This window comes from Rhipicephalus sanguineus, chromosome 1 (assembly GCF_013339695.2).
Source record: "Rhipicephalus sanguineus isolate Rsan-2018 chromosome 1, BIME_Rsan_1.4, whole genome shotgun sequence".
NCBI classification, from domain to species: Eukaryota; Metazoa; Arthropoda; class Arachnida; order Ixodida; family Ixodidae; genus Rhipicephalus; species Rhipicephalus sanguineus.
This window is the reverse complement of record NC_051176.1, coordinates 59,117,592-59,136,572: the sequence shown is the minus strand read 5'-3', so window position 1 is coordinate 59,136,572 and position 18,981 is coordinate 59,117,592. Positions and strand designations below refer to the sequence as shown.

The 18,981-nt window shown below is 44.6% G+C and overlaps 1 protein-coding gene across 6 annotated transcripts in view; it reads left to right on the top strand.

The window, feature by feature from the left end:
• LOC119391834 (FK506-binding protein 15) overlaps positions 1–18,981 on the top strand; it is a 108,787-nt gene that overhangs the window by 32,010 nt on the left and 57,796 nt on the right. For 3 of the 6 annotated variants that reach the window (XM_037659486.2, XM_037659492.2, XM_037659519.2), the window contains exons 12-15: positions 1,006–1,195; positions 5,180–5,241; positions 13,572–13,784; positions 14,818–14,913. In XM_037659486.2, the coding sequence (XP_037515414.1) occupies positions 1,006–1,195; positions 5,180–5,241; positions 13,572–13,784; positions 14,818–14,913 (561 nt within the window). The remainder of the gene's footprint in view (positions 1–1,005; positions 1,196–5,179; positions 5,242–13,571; positions 13,785–14,817; positions 14,914–18,981) is intronic. The other 3 variants (XM_037659506.2, XM_037659511.2, XM_037659499.2) reach the window with 3 other exon arrangements.

Sequence of the window (18,981 nt, the reverse complement as noted above, 5' to 3'; positions counted from 1 at the left end):
GCCAATATAAGTTCATAAAACACTTTTAAACTTTAAAAAAAATATATTAATCAGGGTGTACATAATATGCTCATTTAAAAGTGTGGCTTCATGGCAGTGCAGATTTTTCCTGAATAGGCAGCTCATGGCATAACGGCTACAAGCTGCAGCAAAACCACTATTTCAAGCGGGTTACATGTGGTGAAATACGTGCAGTCGTTTGTTTCGAATACTTTGAAATTTCGGAAGTTTTAAATTCTACTGCTGAATAAACCTGGCTCGCTAAGGCACGATCATGGATGGCAATCGACTACACAGTTCACAAGGCACGTGGCGAAAATGATACTGCTTGTTGCAGCTCTGACCCCAGTCGCTATCGACTAGGATCAACGCGATCATAGAGAGCGCCCACGCAGTTCCCGTGCGCTGATTTAAATTCAAAACGAAACAAGTCTGCCGCAACCACTGAAGCCTTCAACGCGATTGTGGATGGTGACCACGCCTTTCTGAAGGCCCGCGGTCATTTCAGTTGTTCGCAAACGCCGTTTTCGCTCCTTTGCGTCGCATATTTGCGGTGCTTCGTGCTTGGCGGGCTCCGGGGATCGCCTGAATTAACCGGGTTGCGGCCAAATATGAGCGAATTAAAGAGAGTTTGATGCCATTAAACAATACATATGCTTGCCAGGACCAGAGAACACATCCTAATTATCAAATTTTCCTAATTAATGGGGGTTGAATTAACAAGCTTTTACCTGTATTGTAATTATTCATTCGAGTATTTGAAGTGCTCAAATATTTGGACAGGCCTTGTCGGGGCTCTCTACAGGAGGCACTGTCTTTGTAGTCCCTCATATGGGCAGACAGTATTATTGAAAGAGCAGTGATAACGATATAAAATTAAGTGCAGAGGCAGTATAAGTATCCTATGTACAATGAAAGTTGCCAAAAGTCTACAGTATTGGTGTGATTCAGGGCTCCGTTTTAAGCTCTCACCGAAGTAGCCTCACCTTGAGCCAAAACTTTCAGGAGGAACGGCCACCAGCGACTCAGCAGGTTCCTGTGGCAGTGCCTTTGCCACAACCCGCTGCTAGAGAAGGCTCTCCTAAGCCAATGGTGAAACCACGCACCTTCTCGCAGCACTCCTTAGGAGACGCAGTTGCGCACCCTACTCCGATTCCACCTACGCTGCAGCCCATGGTCAGCTCCTATGCCCCAGGTCAGTGTAGTTTTTCTTTCTTTTCATTTCAAGAGCAGTCAATCTTTCATTATCTTTTGCTGCTCCTTGCATGCCACTTTTGTGGCTGAGCTGGAGAAACTAGATAACTTTTATTGACCTTATGCACGTATGAATGTAACCAGAAGCACTATGTATATTTTTTCTGTTGTGCACTACTGGTGTACTGGTAATGTACTGTAGCTGACCAAATTAGGAAAGGTTTAGTTTCATTACCTTTGCATTGAAAGAGCATTTCAAGATTGATCTCTCTAATGAGTGAAATATTTGTTCATTTGCCAGTCCATGGAATTCTCAAGACTCTATGCCGTCACCATAGCTCAGAATAATCTACCTAACCTTTTTAAATGTGAAGCATTTCTTAGTGAACCCAAGGCACTTCGAGTGTTTATATCTATGTATCTATCTAGCTATCTATCTATCTAGCTGCCTATGTCTGGGTGCTTTCATGATCGCCTCCTTAGCTTAGTGTAGACCAAAATTGGCATGGGAGGGTAAGAGGGTTTGACAAATATGAGTGTCTGGTTATGACATGAATAATATGAAAATCCTGTCGCGTACGTTGTCGAACCCTTTCTTCCACACATGTGTGGCACGCACACGTATACCACGGGCCGTGGTATGTGGGTGTGTGCCACAGGTGATTGACAGTTTGTATCTACCTAGGAACAACGAGAACAGACAATTGTAATTTAAATGCGAGAGCGTTAAGAGAAACCGACACCGGCAGCGTTGCCCCAACAGATGCAAATAATTAAAATTAGAATCCCAGCAGTCAGGTATTCTCGTGGCAGTCAGGTATTCTACCATAGAGCCACGCCAAGTCTAGAAACTGCTTTGAAAAAAAAAAAAAGACACTATGCAGACATAATGTCAGTGCAACGTCAATTGTGGTTGTAGTGCTGGCTATCTAATTTTATAACAAAGCAATAAACGCTACATATGTACTCCTATGATACAGGTGTCACGCCGGGTTAGTGTCCAGTGTTGCCGGGTTAGCATCCAGTGTTGCCGGGTTAGCGTCCAGTGTTGCCGGGTTAGCGTCCAGTGTTACCGGGTTAGCGTCCAGTGTTAGGTCCAGTGTTGGCTCCGCTTTCATAGAAATTTAATAAACATTACATTTGTATTCCTATGGTTCAGCAAGCTATATTCAAGCGTTGCTCAACCGGTAACAAAAATTGCGCATGATATTCACATGATCGCACCGTAGCGTGCACTTTGTTTCAATAACACAGATGTCCGTGCTCTAATGTGAGTGCTGATACTACGTCAGACCATAAGTTATTTAAACCTCAGTGTAGTTAGTGTGCATGGTAAGCCTACGATGTGCACACAACTCCATTTACAAAAGCACGTCGATCCACCTCGTAACAATTGGCTCAAAGCCAAAAAATGCAGCATAGAACTACTGGCTGCCTGCTTTGCATGTAATCGGCGGGGCGTGGGATCTGCCAAATTTTTCTTTCATATTTGTGCAAGGTCCACAGCTCGCAACTGTACATTACCACGGGAAAGACCAGGGCATTTACCAGGCAAATTTCAGTTTTGAGGCTGACATCTTTGTCTTTCGTAATCTTTGAAAGTCCACCCATTGCTCTCTTTCTTTGCTAACGCTACTCTTTGCTGTTATTTATTTTTTTGTAGCGTTAACACCAGCATCTATTATGGATCCTAAGAATATGGAGTGTTCTGCAACATAAATTATGTACTTTATGGTTTATGTTAATGTTCGGAGCTTCACCTGCTGTTGTAACTTTAGTATTTTCTCTGTTTAGAAAAAGACCAGCCTTCCTGCTTTTTCGTTTTACCTTCAGAATTAGTTTTTAAGTCTTGTATGATTTCTGCTACTAATGTTGTGTTGTCTGCATGTCATAAGTTACAGTGAAACCTCGGTGATACGAATCTCGCGGGGTTACCAAAAATATTCGTATCATCCGAAATTCGTATCGCCAGAAAACATGGAAAATTAGTATGCGACAAAATAAAGTTGGCATATGTTTTGATTCAGTGTTTCTCAGGGTCGCAGCGACGTCATGAAGAGCTCTGAATGATTGCCAGTAAAGTTTTTAAAAGACAACGATCATGCTTGTACTCGTATCGCTTGTGTAATTAATGAACCAGATGTGTTGTGCCCCGTGACCGCGAGTACCCCCTTCCTAATCTTACTACGCTTTTCTGCATGACACCAAAATACTGCGGCGAAAGTGACTAAAGAAGCGCTTGCACACGATAGCTGGAGGCCAAGCTCCTTCGCCAAGACCGCCCGCTTCGTCTCGTGGGGTCTTCGTTCACCTTTTAATGGGACTTCATGGCGGACCCGCAGCCCAAGTTTCAGTCTTGTTTCATAGAACATCTGATTGCGGGGACATGGCTTGCATCGACGTGGCAGGCACGTGTTAACACAGTATAAAGACGCTGCTGCCTCGAGCACCGGAGCACGCGTCAACGCGTCGAAAAAAAAGCGCGACGTCAACGTCATCTGTAACCCAAACGCGAAGGCGCCTAAAGGCCTCCAATATTCGCGCGCACTATCTCGGAGGCAGCGACGCACCGTTGATGGTCGCGCAGCGCGCACGCCCGCGCCCGCGGTTGACTGCCGCGTCCTCTTCCGCGACAGCGCGGACGCACCTGTTCGTACCTGTGCGCTAGCGTACGTTCGTATCAAACGTCGCGGGGTAAAAATCGGTTCGCACCAACCGTACCCCAATACATTGCAGGCGAATGGGCCTTGGCCGGGGCCACAGGAAAATTCGTATCACCCCGAAATTCGTACGAGCCGTGATCGTATCACCGAGGTTTCACTGTAGTTACCTTTGTTCAAACAATTTTTACTGCAATATCCCACATTTCGAAATAGCAATTTCTGAGTACATATGTTTTAAGTTAGTGTGGTGAAAAAAATATAGACATGCCTGACATTTTTTTAACCTTAAAACCAATCTGTGTTACTAACATTTATTTTAACGAGCACTTCTTGTCCTGTGCATGGCTTCCTGAATATAAGGTGTTCACGAATATGTATCCACTTTCCCTGCATACACTCAGAGCCTGTAGTGGTCAATGGAGTAAAAGGCTTTTGGTAGTCTTTACAGGTGTCTGTCAACCAATCCCATATTTGCAGTGTGGTTTGTCGTATTGAGTGCTTTTCTGAAACCTGCTCGCTCGGTTGCCATCTTGCTCTCCATTCATGTATGGTTATAGGCTTTCCTGTAGTATACTTTGAAGAGTAGTTTGCTAATATGAGAGATTAAAGCGACTGCTCTGTATTTTGAGCATTTTTTCACATCACCTTTTTTATGCAATGGGATAAAGAGAAGATATCTTCTAATCATTGCTGACTCTGCGGTCTTCCAAATTTTTTCACATAGTTTAGTGAAGGCCTTCACTAATTCTGGTCTGAGTGCCTTGAGTGGTCCACTTGCTTTACTGGTAGGGAGTTGCTGTGTAGTCCGTGTTAATTCACCTTCCGTAACTTGTTTCTAGTTCATACTCAGAAGGCTACGCTAGGCTTTTCCTCAGTTTCATTTTTCTTGAACAGATTTTCTGTGTATTCCTTCCATCATTTCTTTGTCTTCTCCCATTGTGAGATATAGTGACTATATTAAGCTTGGTTTGTAAAACCCCTGTGACATCTTTTACTTTGTTGAAGAGGTCCCTTATTCTCCCCTTCAACTAGCTCTCCTTGATTTCTTTACATCCCACAGTTTTCTATGGCTTGCCTCATAATAGGGTTGTGGTTCCAGCTTGTTTAATTTAATTTTCCTCTGAAGTAACCAAGTGGTGGTTGTTGTACAGAACACTGCATAGAAGCTGTGGCTGGCTTTATGCATACAGTGTGGGAGTTTCATACTATCTTTCTGCATGCACAGACAGGCTGCTGTTATCACTGTTTGTCATTGTCCGTGTACTTGCTTTCTGAGCCAGATAAGCATTTTTTGTTGCATGCGGACCGGCTTGTTGGGCCAGCAGCCCCCACCATGCCTGCAGCCCCACACATGGCCTTGTACCAAGCACAGAGCCAGCTTGCAGTGAGTACAGAGTGTTGCACAAATTTGTCATGTGTTGCATTACACCATAATCACAATAACTGAAGCAGTCAGATGATTTATAATTATTTTTAATTCAAACAAAAAAGCAAAATTTCGGTTGTCTCTGCTCATGGAGCAAAAGCACAGCATGCATTTCAAGACCACCTATTACTTGAATGTAACGCAAGAAGCGACTTGGCAGTCATGCAGAATTTTAAAGAATAAAGCTGCAATTGTAACATGAGATGAGCGGAAAAGCAACTTTCACATTGTGGTTCCTCGTATAAGGTGCCTTTATGCGAGAAACACAACGTGAAAATGATTTCACTCATCATTGCCATCCAAGCTTTTCTTGCGAGGTATTTTTGTGCGATTGCTCACGGAAGATAGTTTCACTTTAATGAAATCTTGCATGACTCAGCAGTGAATGCGTCCATGACATTGTTTCAGCAGTGAATGCGTCCGTGACATTGTTTCAGCAGTGAATGAGTCAGTGACATTGTTTCTGGTGCTGTGCCAAGCTCGCTTCCATCACACAGTTCCAAGAACACCGTCGGCCATATACTTCCAGGGTTCAATACTGCGATGGGCCAAGTCTCGCAGAAGCTAAGCTACATCTGAAATTGATCACCTGGCAATGAAGTCACCTTCTGTGCTGTAGAACTCATTTTAAATTGGGCCCTTTTAAAAACCTCACAACCGTTTCATTGAGATGCTGTGTTAGGCCTCCGTCGTTCGAGCAAGCTCGCCTCCTTAGCTTTATCTCTCAATGCTGGTCACACCCCATGCCATTCATTATTATATTTGAGATTTTCGTTGCCCTGACAACAGTCTAGAATGAAACCATGGCCCCACATTCGAAATCTATGCTCACACTTCTAGCAACAATGCCCCACGCAAAAGCACTGCGTAACTAAGCCTACTAAACAATGCTCCTCTACTCAGCCACTAAATTTCTACCGCAATGGCTACCCAGCAGGATATGTTGATGACAATTCCATAATCAGCAGGGCACTGATTACTGTCAGCTAGTAGCAGCTTACGGAAATTAAGCAGCACAGGGATGTAGGCTCCAAAATCTCAGACGCACTGGTATCATCTTGAGGGTGTACATGCAGGTACGGACATGACACTATGTGAAACATTTTTATTGCGATAGCAATTATATGGACAGTCTCGGCTGCTTTTTGTCCGTCCCCGTTGCCGTCGCCGTCATGCACCATATATGTATAAGTATGTATATATATATAAAAGCCCCAAAGAAAAATAATTCAGAGAAATGCTTCCAAAGCGCGGAATCAAACCAGGGACCTCTCGCTCCGCAGCGCGTGGCGCTACCCACTTTGCCACCAAACGTAGATCCTCCAAGTAGCTAACGGCGAGCGTTATATACACATCCTTTACCGCTGGCCAGACTCAGAGATGGCAGGCGCTTATAAGCGTTTCTTCATTACCAGCGAGATGATGCGAGGAGTGCAACGGGTGCATTTAAAAGTCGTCGGCCAGCTCGCTCGCTTCTTCTAATATTTGCGTAGGGAGAACCTTGCCCTTCCGCTGTCTGCTTTTTATATACACCATTTACTTCAGCATGCTTTCTTACTCACCAGCGAGATGGCGCGATGTGCGCGCTGGGCTTTAAAGGTCGTCGCCCCGCTCCTGCGAACGCAGATGCTCTTTGCCCTACAGGGCGGGGTCGTCTTCATGTGCTTATCTCAAGGAAAGAAGGGGGCGGAGCGGGGGGTTGTATGTCTTGTGCTTTTCCTGCGATGTCCGCGCTGAAGTCGCCGAGCGTACAAAGGTCACTTCGCTCGCTGCCGCGGCCGCGTTTGCGAAAGGAGCGCACTGTTCAAACAGAAATAAGTAACAACTGCGACATTTAGTTCACGCCCGTCCTGTGTGTACCTGTTCATTCGTTTCGTGCATCCTGCTTTATGTTTCAGCAGTGCACTTCAAGTATCGCGCCGTGACGCATGATAGTGTGTGTTCTCTTTGTGCGTCCTTTGGGCTCGAGCGATGCGCTGGCCATTTCGAGCTGCTTTCCGTTCTTCGCGTTAGATTCCTATTTGTTGCTATCGCATTCATTGCTTCGCCGTTGCGGTGAAACTGTGACTTTTTTTTTTAATTTTGGGCTCTTCAAAGCGTGAATGGGTTCCTTACACGAGTTGATGGGGTATCTGCAGGTCCGAGTAGGCCCTGGTTATCTTATCCGAATACAGGAGCACATGTTAGCATATGCCTCATTGTGAACAATGCAGCTAAGCCTCGATATAAAGTAGTATAGGTGAAATCTCAATCCACTTTGTTATATCTAAACTTCTTTTTTTGTATTGAAATAAAGCAAAAGTTTTATGCAGAGTATAGTCACAGACAAAGGTGGTACATGAATGCTCTCTGTTCAAATAATAGGGCAGTATGGAAAAAAAAAATAATTTCAGTGACATAGAAAAACCAGTTTTGTTGCACCTGAGATCCAGTAGCCACAACTTGATGTCACACCAGCAAAGTCCTCACCTCATGACAGCCATTCATCACACATAAAGCCGACAGATACAGGTGAAGCTAGAGCAAAATGCGCCCATTCTGCTGCCGCAACTTGCAATCAAGACATCGTGTGCTGCTTAGAATTGTGATACCTTCATTATCATGTTCCTTGAACAGAACCACTTGCTATCCACTGTCCGATGAATGCAAAACTATCCCATGCCATAAAGACAAAAGAACTGTAATCTAAAATCACCTTTATCATAGCCACGTTTTTGGTTTTGTAACATTGCGCTCATATTATGTTCAAAGAATCGAGCAACACCTGGTGCGGTTGGGCTAATTTCAGCTGTGCATTGGTTCATCAGAAGTCTTGTCAGTTTCATCACAGAACATTCACATAATTTTAGAGTTGGTGGTAGGGATGGGCGAATATTAAATTTGAGGTTCGAATCGAATTGTTCGAATAGTATACATCACACATTGCAAAGAAAAATGATCATTTTTGTCGTGACCCAACTAACTTGCGCAATATTTTTAAGAATTGGAACTAGGCGTGTACGAGTGTCACTTTTTTTGCTTTGAAGTGAACTGGAAGCAAATTCGAATAGTGGCAGGACTTGAATAACAAGGCCCATGTTATAAGCGGTCAAATATGTTAATATTTAAAATTTGCTATGCTTAGCACATATAAGCCCTCTTAACACACTTTTAAACTTAAAAAAAAAATTATTGAAGGGCAGGTAATATGTACATTTTTGCCTTGAAGTGTAGCTTCGCGGCAGTACGGATTTTCCCTGAAAGGGTGGTTTCACGGCATAGCATCCCCGTACTGCAGTGAAACCACCTTTTCACGGGGGCGGGGGGGGGGGGGTTACACGCGGTCAAATATACGTTATTCAATATTTCGAATACTTCAAAACTTCGAATAATTTGAATTCGTGTAGAAGCGAATTCAAATACTGTAATATTCGTTCGAATATTCGAAGCGCTCTAATATTCGCCCATCCCTAGTTAGTAGCAGTACAGCTGCTAACTGCAAGCAGCTCCATAAGTTTGGTCAGCTACTTAAAGGACCAGTAAACTACCCCGCGGTCCAAAATTTGTGATGGAGAGATAACTGCGTACATGTACGATGTGAACATGCTGCCGCAAGGGTTTTGCGAATAAGTGCTGTAATAAGGAAGTTACAGGGTAGGAAGTTACGGCCTTCCCACCCTTCTCGGCAGCGAAGAGAGTAGGCGTGCTTGTTGTCGTGATACGCTCACTTCGCGAGTGTAACACGACGTCAGCGATTACGTCATCGGCGCGCAGCCTACGACTGAGCAAGGCTTCCACTACGTGCCATTCATGTCAGAGCGGCGCAGTGAAGAAGCACGGTGTGAGGGGTGCAAGGCACTGGTGAGGTGAACAAGTATGCAAAGTCGCATGCGCCCTTCCCCTAGCGGTAAAGTCACGAAACGCCTCTTGGTCTCGGAGGCTTTTGTTCTGGTGATACCGCCTGTCCCTCAGTCCCTGCCCCTAGCAAAACAGCAGAGGGCAGCGCAGGAAAATGAAAATGTGGACTGCGCGGCCAAACTGCATCACCAAAGGGCCAAGGCGCCATTTCGTAGTACAGAGGACCAATCAACGAAGTCGGGGCTGTGTAAAGTTGCCCATGGGCAACATTACATCACTTTGTGAGCGAAGAAGACTGGACAGGTGCTGGAGAGGGACGCGGGATAGTTTTTCGAAATGGAGCATCTGCGTAGTGCACAGCGTTGTGGTATTTGCAAAATGTGATCGCCGTGACCTCCTGCACAAATTAGCGAGTGTTAGGTTTTGGACGCTCATAAGTCGATTGTGCAGACGGGACGGGACGGCGTGGCACGGTACGTCGTACAAAGCTTCTTTCTCGGCTCTCCCCCTGCCTGGTCTTTCGCTGTGCAATTATCAAGAGAAAGCAAACGGCTTCCTTTGAGCAAGCTTGTCTACCCCGATGGCCGGCATGGGTTGCGGTCAAGCGACCGTTCTCAGAGGTCGGCGGCCCGAATGTGTGGGAAAATGAGGAGGACATCCCCGGCTCTATGCCGTCGCTCGAGGCGACAGTATGCGTGACCCCAACAATGACCGACATGTGCTTTCGCAACAATGCTAGGTCGAATGCGTGGGAGGCAGGGTCACGCAAACGCCTTTTCTTTCCCGGAACCATTTAACGACTGGCCCCGCGGGTTCAACTCGATGAGTACGGGAAAATGGCGTGAATGCACCTGGGCTAAGATACCGATGTATTTCGACCGTGAGAATCCCTGAGAGCGTGGGAAGGAGAGAGAGAGCCATGATGGGAAAGAGTGCCAAAACGCCTGTCTGCGCTGTAAAGACACTGCTGTCGAGATTAAGGACAGCCCAGTAGGGAGTGGCTTAATCTGGGGATAAACAGATTGGATAACAGAAGGTTGAGGCGGACCAGCAGTGGCCACCTCCCCTTTTCTTTGTTACCGCAAGGTACTTAAGACTGGACGGAATTCGTTTCCCTTCAGTCTAGGCTGTAATCACTTAACTGATAGATCAGTAAGACTCCGTACGATGCAACTTTCGTCTGGGCCAAAACCACTCGGTGGTCGAACAGTGAGACTCGGTTCTTCGTATGTAGTAACAGTGTTCTATGCTCTAACTTAAGAAAAGTTAAGTAGAAGAGTAAGACGCTGTTGATGTCTATGTTATCATCAGTGTGCTTGGGCAAGATGTACATATGACTGTAAATATTTCGCTACAATATACCTTCAAGTTTTTATTACCTCCAACCTGCCTCCTGCTTCATCGACGTCGATCATCTCCTTGACGGGACTTCAATCCACATCAAGGAGAAAACGAACAAGAAAAAACATAACTGCGAGCTTGTTTGGGCTCTTTCCAGCATTTCAAAGGATCATCCTTTCTTGGGATCAGGGGCTCATTGAAGTATTTTTGAACCTCTTGACTAGTATAAGGTCTGAACTCAGTGTGCTGGTTATTTTTTCCCACAGTCTCCCAGACTGTTCCCAGGCCTTTGCTGGAGCCATGACTTGCGGGAATGACTTAAATTCCTTTAAAATAAACATGTGCTCGCATTTGGACCAGTATATCAGTGAAACTTTTAACGAAAGGCCTACCGTAGCGATGTTAGCATTAGTTTTAGCCACCCCACTTTAACAAAATTGCACCATTGGCCTTTGTCACATTTTGGATATTCGTCCTGTTGAATTATTCGAAAGTAAAACCTCATTAATTCGAACTTGGTTATTTCGAAATCCCACTTAATTCGAAGGGTTTCTGCAGTCCCGTATTTTGCAATGTAAATCTGAGTGGATATTTTGAAGCGGCGGTTAGCGCCAGCACAGTTAATTAGAAAACTTTGGGTGCCATGTGCCAATTTCCGATCTCGATTTCGCCGCAACTCCGCGGAAGCGACGGCCATTAGGAGCCACAGGACAATGCAGTGTAGTGATATTAATGAGTGACAGTTGAAGCAACCCAGCCTCGCTGGTGCTAGCACAAAAAAAGTAATAAAGAAAAAGAGAAAACGTGTTCTCGTGTTCAGCTACAACGTGCGCCTGCGGAAAATAAGACGTGATTCACTGCAACACAGCGGTGACACGCGGGCAGCATGTCGCACGCTTCTCACAACGTCAGCGCGTCATGATTTACCCATTCCTTTTGGGAAAAGAAAAGATTATTAAAGTACGACCTGACGGAATTCATGATGTATGCGAACCTCCGATTGGCGGTTGCTATGGCAATTTGCGCACTTGCACTGCTGGCGGAGTACTTGCCTGTAATGCCTCCTTCGAAAACTCAGTTCGAAAACTTCAATGATCATGTTTTCCAGCCAAAACACATTGCGGATTCCGTCACACTGCCCATTATCATATTCTTTATTTTACCAGAAAGAATGAGCAAATGGTCGCATCATGACGCGCTGATGCTGCGAGGAGCAGGTGACATGCTGCCCGCGTGTCACCACTGTGCTGCAGCGAAGCACGCCTTTTAAATGCGAAGCATTTTTTTTTTTCCGCAGGCACGCATTTCAGCTGACCACAAGACTTCTTTTTTTTTTCTTTCTTTTTTTGTGTTGACAGCAGCGAGGCCCGCCGTTTTCCCGGGTTTGTGGCAAAAATGGGACCGGGTATTGCTGGAAAAGTGACTTTGAATTAACGAGGTTTTACTGTATTCGATTTAGTATTCGATTCGAATTCAAAACTTGAATATTGGCACACCCCTAGTTTTAAGTGATCTACTGAGGTGTTTTTTGGAGGGGGCACATTCCTGACCTTGAAATTTGGGCTGGCAGGTGGGTATATCACGTGTTGTGTTATGGTATGTGCTCTATAACAAACTTTATCAGGGGAACATAGCTGGTGTGTCACAACCCGGCTGACACCGTAACACCCATGTCATGACAGTCCTTGCTGGACGTGGGGCCCTATTAAAAAAGTGCGCTCTCAACATCACCGAAGTTTAAGCAGCACATGATCTCGTAACACTCCACCCTGATGAGGCACTGGTTTGTTGCAATTTTGCGTGGGCATTCTGAAGTGGCACCAGAATTGATAACTGATGATGCTAGCATTAATTGTGGTTAATTAGAGCATTTAAATTTAATTTTCTTCTTATTAGTCACCAACGTACCTGTTGAAGCATAAAAGTCATTAACACTTATTTGGCTGTGCTTTAAAACTCATTTGCAATAAGAGTGCCTGTTAGCATAGGTTGGCAAAAAAAGTTATGCTCACTCAGGCTCACTCAAGAGATATATTTTGCATGCTTAGGGCCTACTCGGACTCGGGCTCGCCAAAATTTTCCTTGACTCACTCGGACTCAAACTCACTAAAATTTTAACTCAACTGGACTTACTCAGACTCAAACTTGCTTAAATATTACTCAGCCGTATTTACTCAAACTCAGACCCACGGCTCGATTTGAATCTGAGTGAGTCAACTCGTGAGTTCGTGAGCTTTTTTCGATCATGGTGTCAATGCTCTTTAATGCTTGTATCTCACATAATTGGTGCTCTATGTGGTGCCTTGTGATCTTATACCTTCAAATACAAGTTATCAGCGGTTGCAATCCAGTAAGGCAAATTTTTATGAAAGACACGACTCGCATGAGTTTATTATTTTTTTTTTCCGGATTATTTAGACACACAGTGTCTGGGTTAAAAGGATTAACGGCAGGTTAACTGTGCTTGACTAAGGTCCATCCACCCATACATAAGCTCAGGAGTAGTGACAGAACAATAGCAGAAGCCGCAAAGACAATAAACAATAGCAAAACTTCCCACATAAAGAGTTTGTGGGGGAGGTCAAGGCACCCACCTCCCCTACATAGCTCATGCCTCTGGTCAATAAATATTGATAGTGCGTATGAATGCTAGTGTGTTCAAATATGTTAGTATAAACAGGAGCCAACATAAAGCTGATAATAATGCTGACGATGAGTACATAGGGCCATAGGTTGGCAAAAAAGTGAAGCTCACTCAGACTCTCTCAAGAAACATATTTTGCACTTAGGGCTCACTCGGACTCAGACTCACCAAAACATTACTCACCCGGACTCACTCGGACTCATGGCCCAATCTGAGTCTGAGTGAGTCGGCTCATGAGTGAGTTTGCCGACCTATGCCTGTTAGTTCTAATGACCTTCGCTGGGAATTAATTCCATTCTTCAGAAGGTCCAGAATAGCTTTGTCGACTTCAGGGTTTGTGGACAGCAACTCATTATACCAAAACTTTATTTATATTGGAGTTTGTTATAGCAAGGTTTAACTGTACAGTCTGGCATTGTTAAGGTAAGGTGTGTGTTTCCTCTTTTCCTTTCTTGCTTGTGCATAGCAGGGTGCACTGGCTGCCTACCCATACCAGCAGCAGAGCCTCCTGCTGCCACCAGGAGCCCACTCCTACCCTACTGCTCCTGTGCCAACAGCCACAAGTGCAGCGGTTGACATGCAGTTACCCTTGCTGCTATCAGAGACACGCTCACAGAACACAGAAGTCAGGCTGAATATTTCCAAGCTCGCTGACAAGGTGGATGCAATCCTTGGAAAGGTTAGACTGCAAGGACAGGCTCTTTGTCATGTCTGGAAAAAAAAAAAAACTTTTTTCTATGGCCTACTACTTGAAATTATACAAGTGAGCTTTATTGAAAAACAAGTTTTAACTTGTCACTAATCCAACCACTTGATGACTTGGATCATCCTAATGCATCAATTAGCTACCAAGAAAAAATAAGGCCTTAAAAGTAACATGGTATGCAGTATTCCATACATAGTTTGGCCTACAATCGTATGGCAGACTGACATGGAGATTACTGTGCCCTTTGAAAGTGCGTGATGGGATGAGTGAACTCATTTAGTTTCAGCAAACTAGCAGGAGCTATTTTTTCTTTAGCCAGGATTGGGATATTTGTTCTTAATCGAGTGTTGGGCGTACGAGAAGAGTATGTTGACCATGCACTGACAGTTAGGCTTATATATGCAAGGTGCATGAATGTGTGCGTTTAAAACAATTGAAAACTCAAATGGCTGCCTATGAGGCACTGTTTTTTATCGGAAAGAGCCCCGCCTCCCAGCTGAGAAACATCACACCTAAGGAACATCCACATAATGCCAAATGCCTATGACGTCATTGATTGTGACATGTGACTTGAGTGATTCATTCGGTGATATGCCCCTCTGGAACAAAAAAGGAAGAGAAGAAAAAAAAATAAAGAAAGCAGGCCTCATGTCATAAACAGGACACAGTTCCTCAGCTATGGTATGGGAGAATGCAGGGAAGGAATGTTTCCTGTGGATGCGTGGTGAGGCAAAGGAAGAGAGTGTGACTTCTCTGTTGCCAGTGAAGCTTTCCTCCTGACGGAGTTTCTTACAAGTTTAGCATGGGGCCCTTTAAAAAGGCCATTTCTCTTGAGGTGGCTAAGACATTCATTGTACTTTTGTTAATGATGCATGCCATAGTGTTCTTAACTGCAGTACATAATCTCTTTAATGTCCTTGTGGTTTTTTTATGAGTGTACGTTTAGATTTTTCCTGCTGTAATGAAATTTTTTGTTTGTTTTTTTCTACCAAACCACACTGTGCAGCTCGATGCAGTAAAGTCCCAGCTGCCTTCAGCTCCACTGCTGGGCTCTCACATGGATAGTGATGTACTACTTTACAACATTCAAAGGATAGTCCAGGCAAGGCTTGCACTCTTTTCTTTGGTGTACTCACCCTTGCACTCCTTCCAAAAATTTCTCTCCAGAGCCCTTGCATCATGTGTTGCATGTTTTATGGTCACTTAAAGGGATAATAGAAGTGTCCGATTTGATTGATAAAATGTTCTTTCAAGGGACACTAAAGGCAAATATTAAGTCGACGCTGATTGTTGAAATAGTGGTCCAGAAACCTCGTAGTGCTACTTTTAGGCCAAGGAAGTGCTTATTTTGAAATAAAATCACGTTTTAGTGGTCCGCATCGCGTTAGCGCACTTCAAATCACCCGCCTGAAATCCAACTTTCATACGTCACTGCTGCCGTGCCCAACGTTGCCCGCCTTTACTGCGCAGCCGCCGACACTAGTAGCAGCAGAGTAAAAGTAGCGGGACCCACAGCATCAACAACGGCCATTGAAGCCATCGAAGCTTGCCGCAATTGCCGCAATGGATGTGCACGGAGAACTTGACAACGAGACATTGACGCGCGACGCTGGGCTCCAATTCAGCGACTTGAGCCCCGATGAACGCGGTATGCTGCTGAGGGCTCGTAGTGCCGGCATCGTCGCATGTGGCATTTTGTCAAACTTTCTGTCAGAGCGACTTTCATGAGCGCGCAAAACACACGCGGCAGTACGCGATCCCGAAACTACCACTGAGACGCGACCGCGTGAGCGAAGCAGGGCGCCGGGCGAAGCGCAGCTCGGCGAAAACGGAACCTTTGAACCACGCGCGCCGTTCCCCATAGCAACGCCACAGAGTTCTTTTTTCCATGGATCAAACGGAAACGAACAAACAGCATTTTATTACGTCTTTTGATGCACGGAAGGTTCTTTCTTTATTGCTGCTAGTTTGATTACTAGTGATTTATTGGAGGCAGACTCTCATACGTCATCGGGATCACTTCGAAAATGTCCCACTCGTGGCGCTCATCATGTGATACATTTAGCTTAATTTCTCGGTAAGTAGGGCACTGCTGTTGATAATATTGCCGTTTTAGAAGTTGTCATACATTGAGCTTACACTCTGACATAAATTGTTATTTGCCTTTAGTAAATGTCCCTTTCAACACTCTGCTGTCATCGATTCTGAGGTAAGAACTCTATTACTTGGAAGAGGTAATAGAGACTAAATGTACACTTATTAAAAATGTTTGCACCGAAACTTAAGCACTCTCAGTGTGCTGTTGCAGATTTCAGTATACAGTAGAACCCCGCTGTTACGTTCCTCACTGTTGCGTTTTCCCGGCTGTTACGTCGTTTTCCGCCGGTCCCGGCATAGCTCCCATAGGATACAATGTATTGGGAACCCCGCTGTTACGTCGTAACTGTCGGACCGTTCCCGTATGATACGTCGCGAAGTGCGCCCGGAGCCGACCGAGTGACTACCAAAGAGAGCGGCCATGGTGCATTTTCACGCAGCTTGGCCTCGTTTGACCGTAATATTAGCCGCATGAGAGGCGCAAGCAACAGAATCTTTCAATTGATGCAAACAAAAGCATGGCCTTCGAGATTCAAATTGCAAACATGGCGTCTATGACGTAACTGCTCGCGAAAGCAAGGCCTTCGAGATTGGCATTTACTATTGACAAAAGCATAGCCTCTGAGATTTGCATTGCACAACATGGCGTGTATGACGTAATTGCTTGCGAAAGCAAGGCCTTCGAGATTGGCATTCACTTCTGCCATCGCGTTGGCGTAGACTCATCATCATCGTTATTTGTCGGAGAACGGGAGGAATTCGAGCTGGTTGGAGCTCGCATGGTCGTGCGTGCGGTTCGCGGTCGGACTCGCCGCGCCGGTCGTGATTGCGTGTGCTTAGTTCTTTCATGCCTACAGCTGTTGGTGTTAAAAAAATCACATACGTTGATTACATTTCTGTGGATGAGGCCGTCCTAAGCTCCGCGTTTCTATCCATGACTAGATCGCGGCTGAGCGCGCCAATTTTCGTGCTGCTCGTAAGAATTGAAATAAAATTCTGTACCACTAAATATTTTGCCGTTTTTCCTGTTTTTCGGCTCTTACGTTTCCCGTCTCTTACGTTTATTTCCTACGGTCCCTTCAAAAACGTATCAGCGGGGTTCTACTGTATTTGCTCATATACGTCGGCCATTGTGACACGACAGAAATTCTAGGAACTTGCCATGCTCAGTCATCGGCTCTTTTAAAAATAAAACGCAATTCATCTTCTAGTTCAAGATATTAATTTGGCTTAGCCAGATGCCTTCGAAGTCCACGACGTCGCAGCAAGCTAGTGTGGGAACTTTCTAACATTCCAACATTCGGGATGCTGAGGGATGGGCCAGAAGGCCTTTCTACGTGGGCTTGACGCGGACCACGGCTCGGGACAAATGGTAGGGAAGGGCAGCGTACAGCACAATAAAACAAAATGCACAAAGTGAAACCATCTTAGTTAAATAGTACATAGGAATTAAGAAGCTGTTGCCACTCATCTTGTCTTGCATTTTTTCTGGCTCGCAAAATCTCCTCTTGTAATAGAAGTGGCTTTTTTTTGGCATTGCGAGCAATAATTTAATAAAGAGTTCAACCTTTTCTTGTGCATGTGTCTCTCTTAGTGCAAATTTGTCAAGCAAATGCAGGTTGAATTACAGCCTGTTCTACTTTTCGGGCTCCTAACTGCACTCCAGGGACCATGTCAGTGCTACGAGAAGCCTTTGGCTTGTCTTGGCTGTATTACGTTGACTTAGCTAGCTTGAGTCGCTCAAAGTGAAAGTGCAAGCGGTTGAGGAAGCGCTCGTGTGCAAAGAACTCCACACACAACCCCTTTCTTTGACGATGTTTCTCTCCAGGGGAGGATGTCGTCAAAAAGGGTGTCATTTCTAATGCAAAGGAGTGTGCCAGCTCACAGAGGACTATTCATTTTAGCGCTTACAAGAGCAAGCTTCGATAAGCATCTTGTATATGTTGTCACATTGATTCAGGTTCGCCTCCCTGAGAGCAGAATTGCAGCATTGCATGTTCAATTTGTAAACTGCCAGAGGCCTTACCGAAAATGAGCTTAAACTGCCTTCATCATGAAGCCATTGAACAGTGTGCTATGTAAGAGGTCGGGTAGCATGCTCTAGCACACGTACGTATAATGTAGGCAAGTTGTGCCTGTAAGTGGCTTTTGCTGAATGTTGGCAGAAGCATCTGTGTCGGTACATGCTGATCACCATAGGGTAAGGACCACACTTAATGCTTAGCTACTGATTCTTAAGGAAGACTGTCCTGAATCAAGCGAAAAAGGAGAGGAATAAAGAAAAGAAATAAAATGTACCTGCGAAAGCGTTGCTAATGGTTGGAGGGAGTGTAACAGATCAGCTAATGATTCTTCATAGGTATGCGAGTCTAATTGCTTTTTTTTTCTCTACTGCAACAGCAGCTTACTCTTTACTTATAACTGTAAATGAGTTCACTTCTGGTGTTTTTACAGTATAATGGCTTTATTTCAAGGTTTATTAGTCTCAAAATATAACAGTGATTGATCAGTGTGTAACCTGATCATTGATGGTTTGAATAGAAGTAACGCAGAAATAATTTGCGCTTACAGTTCTGGAAAATTCTTGTGTGAAAGGTCAAAGAAGCTTAATCAAAAGCAGTTATAAAAATAATTTACAATTTATATTGAACATACTGCTAGAAAACAATAAAAACTTTACAAAATACTGTGTGCCTTGTTACAAGTTTGATTTCTTTATTTTGGAAGGCAGAAAAATTCATATGTATATATTTATGTGGTGGCATGGTGTATCAGTCAGTGTGCCCATGTTATGTCCGAAAGCCATGGCTTTGCAACCATAAAAGCAGGTATACTTGCCTATTGTGCAGGGAGATTTTTTCTTTTTTACTCCTTGCAGCAAGCGCGTGGTTCCATTTTTTTTTCTACATTTCTTGGGCCCTGAAGCAGTTCAGTTGCCAACACAGCAAAACTCAAAGGTAGCATCGTAAGTAATGAAAATATGGGCACAACTGTTGCACTTTTCAGGTTGGGGAGTATCCGCAAGCATCCTTGTATATTCCATTATTATGCTCAAGTAGCTTGGCTCTGTGGG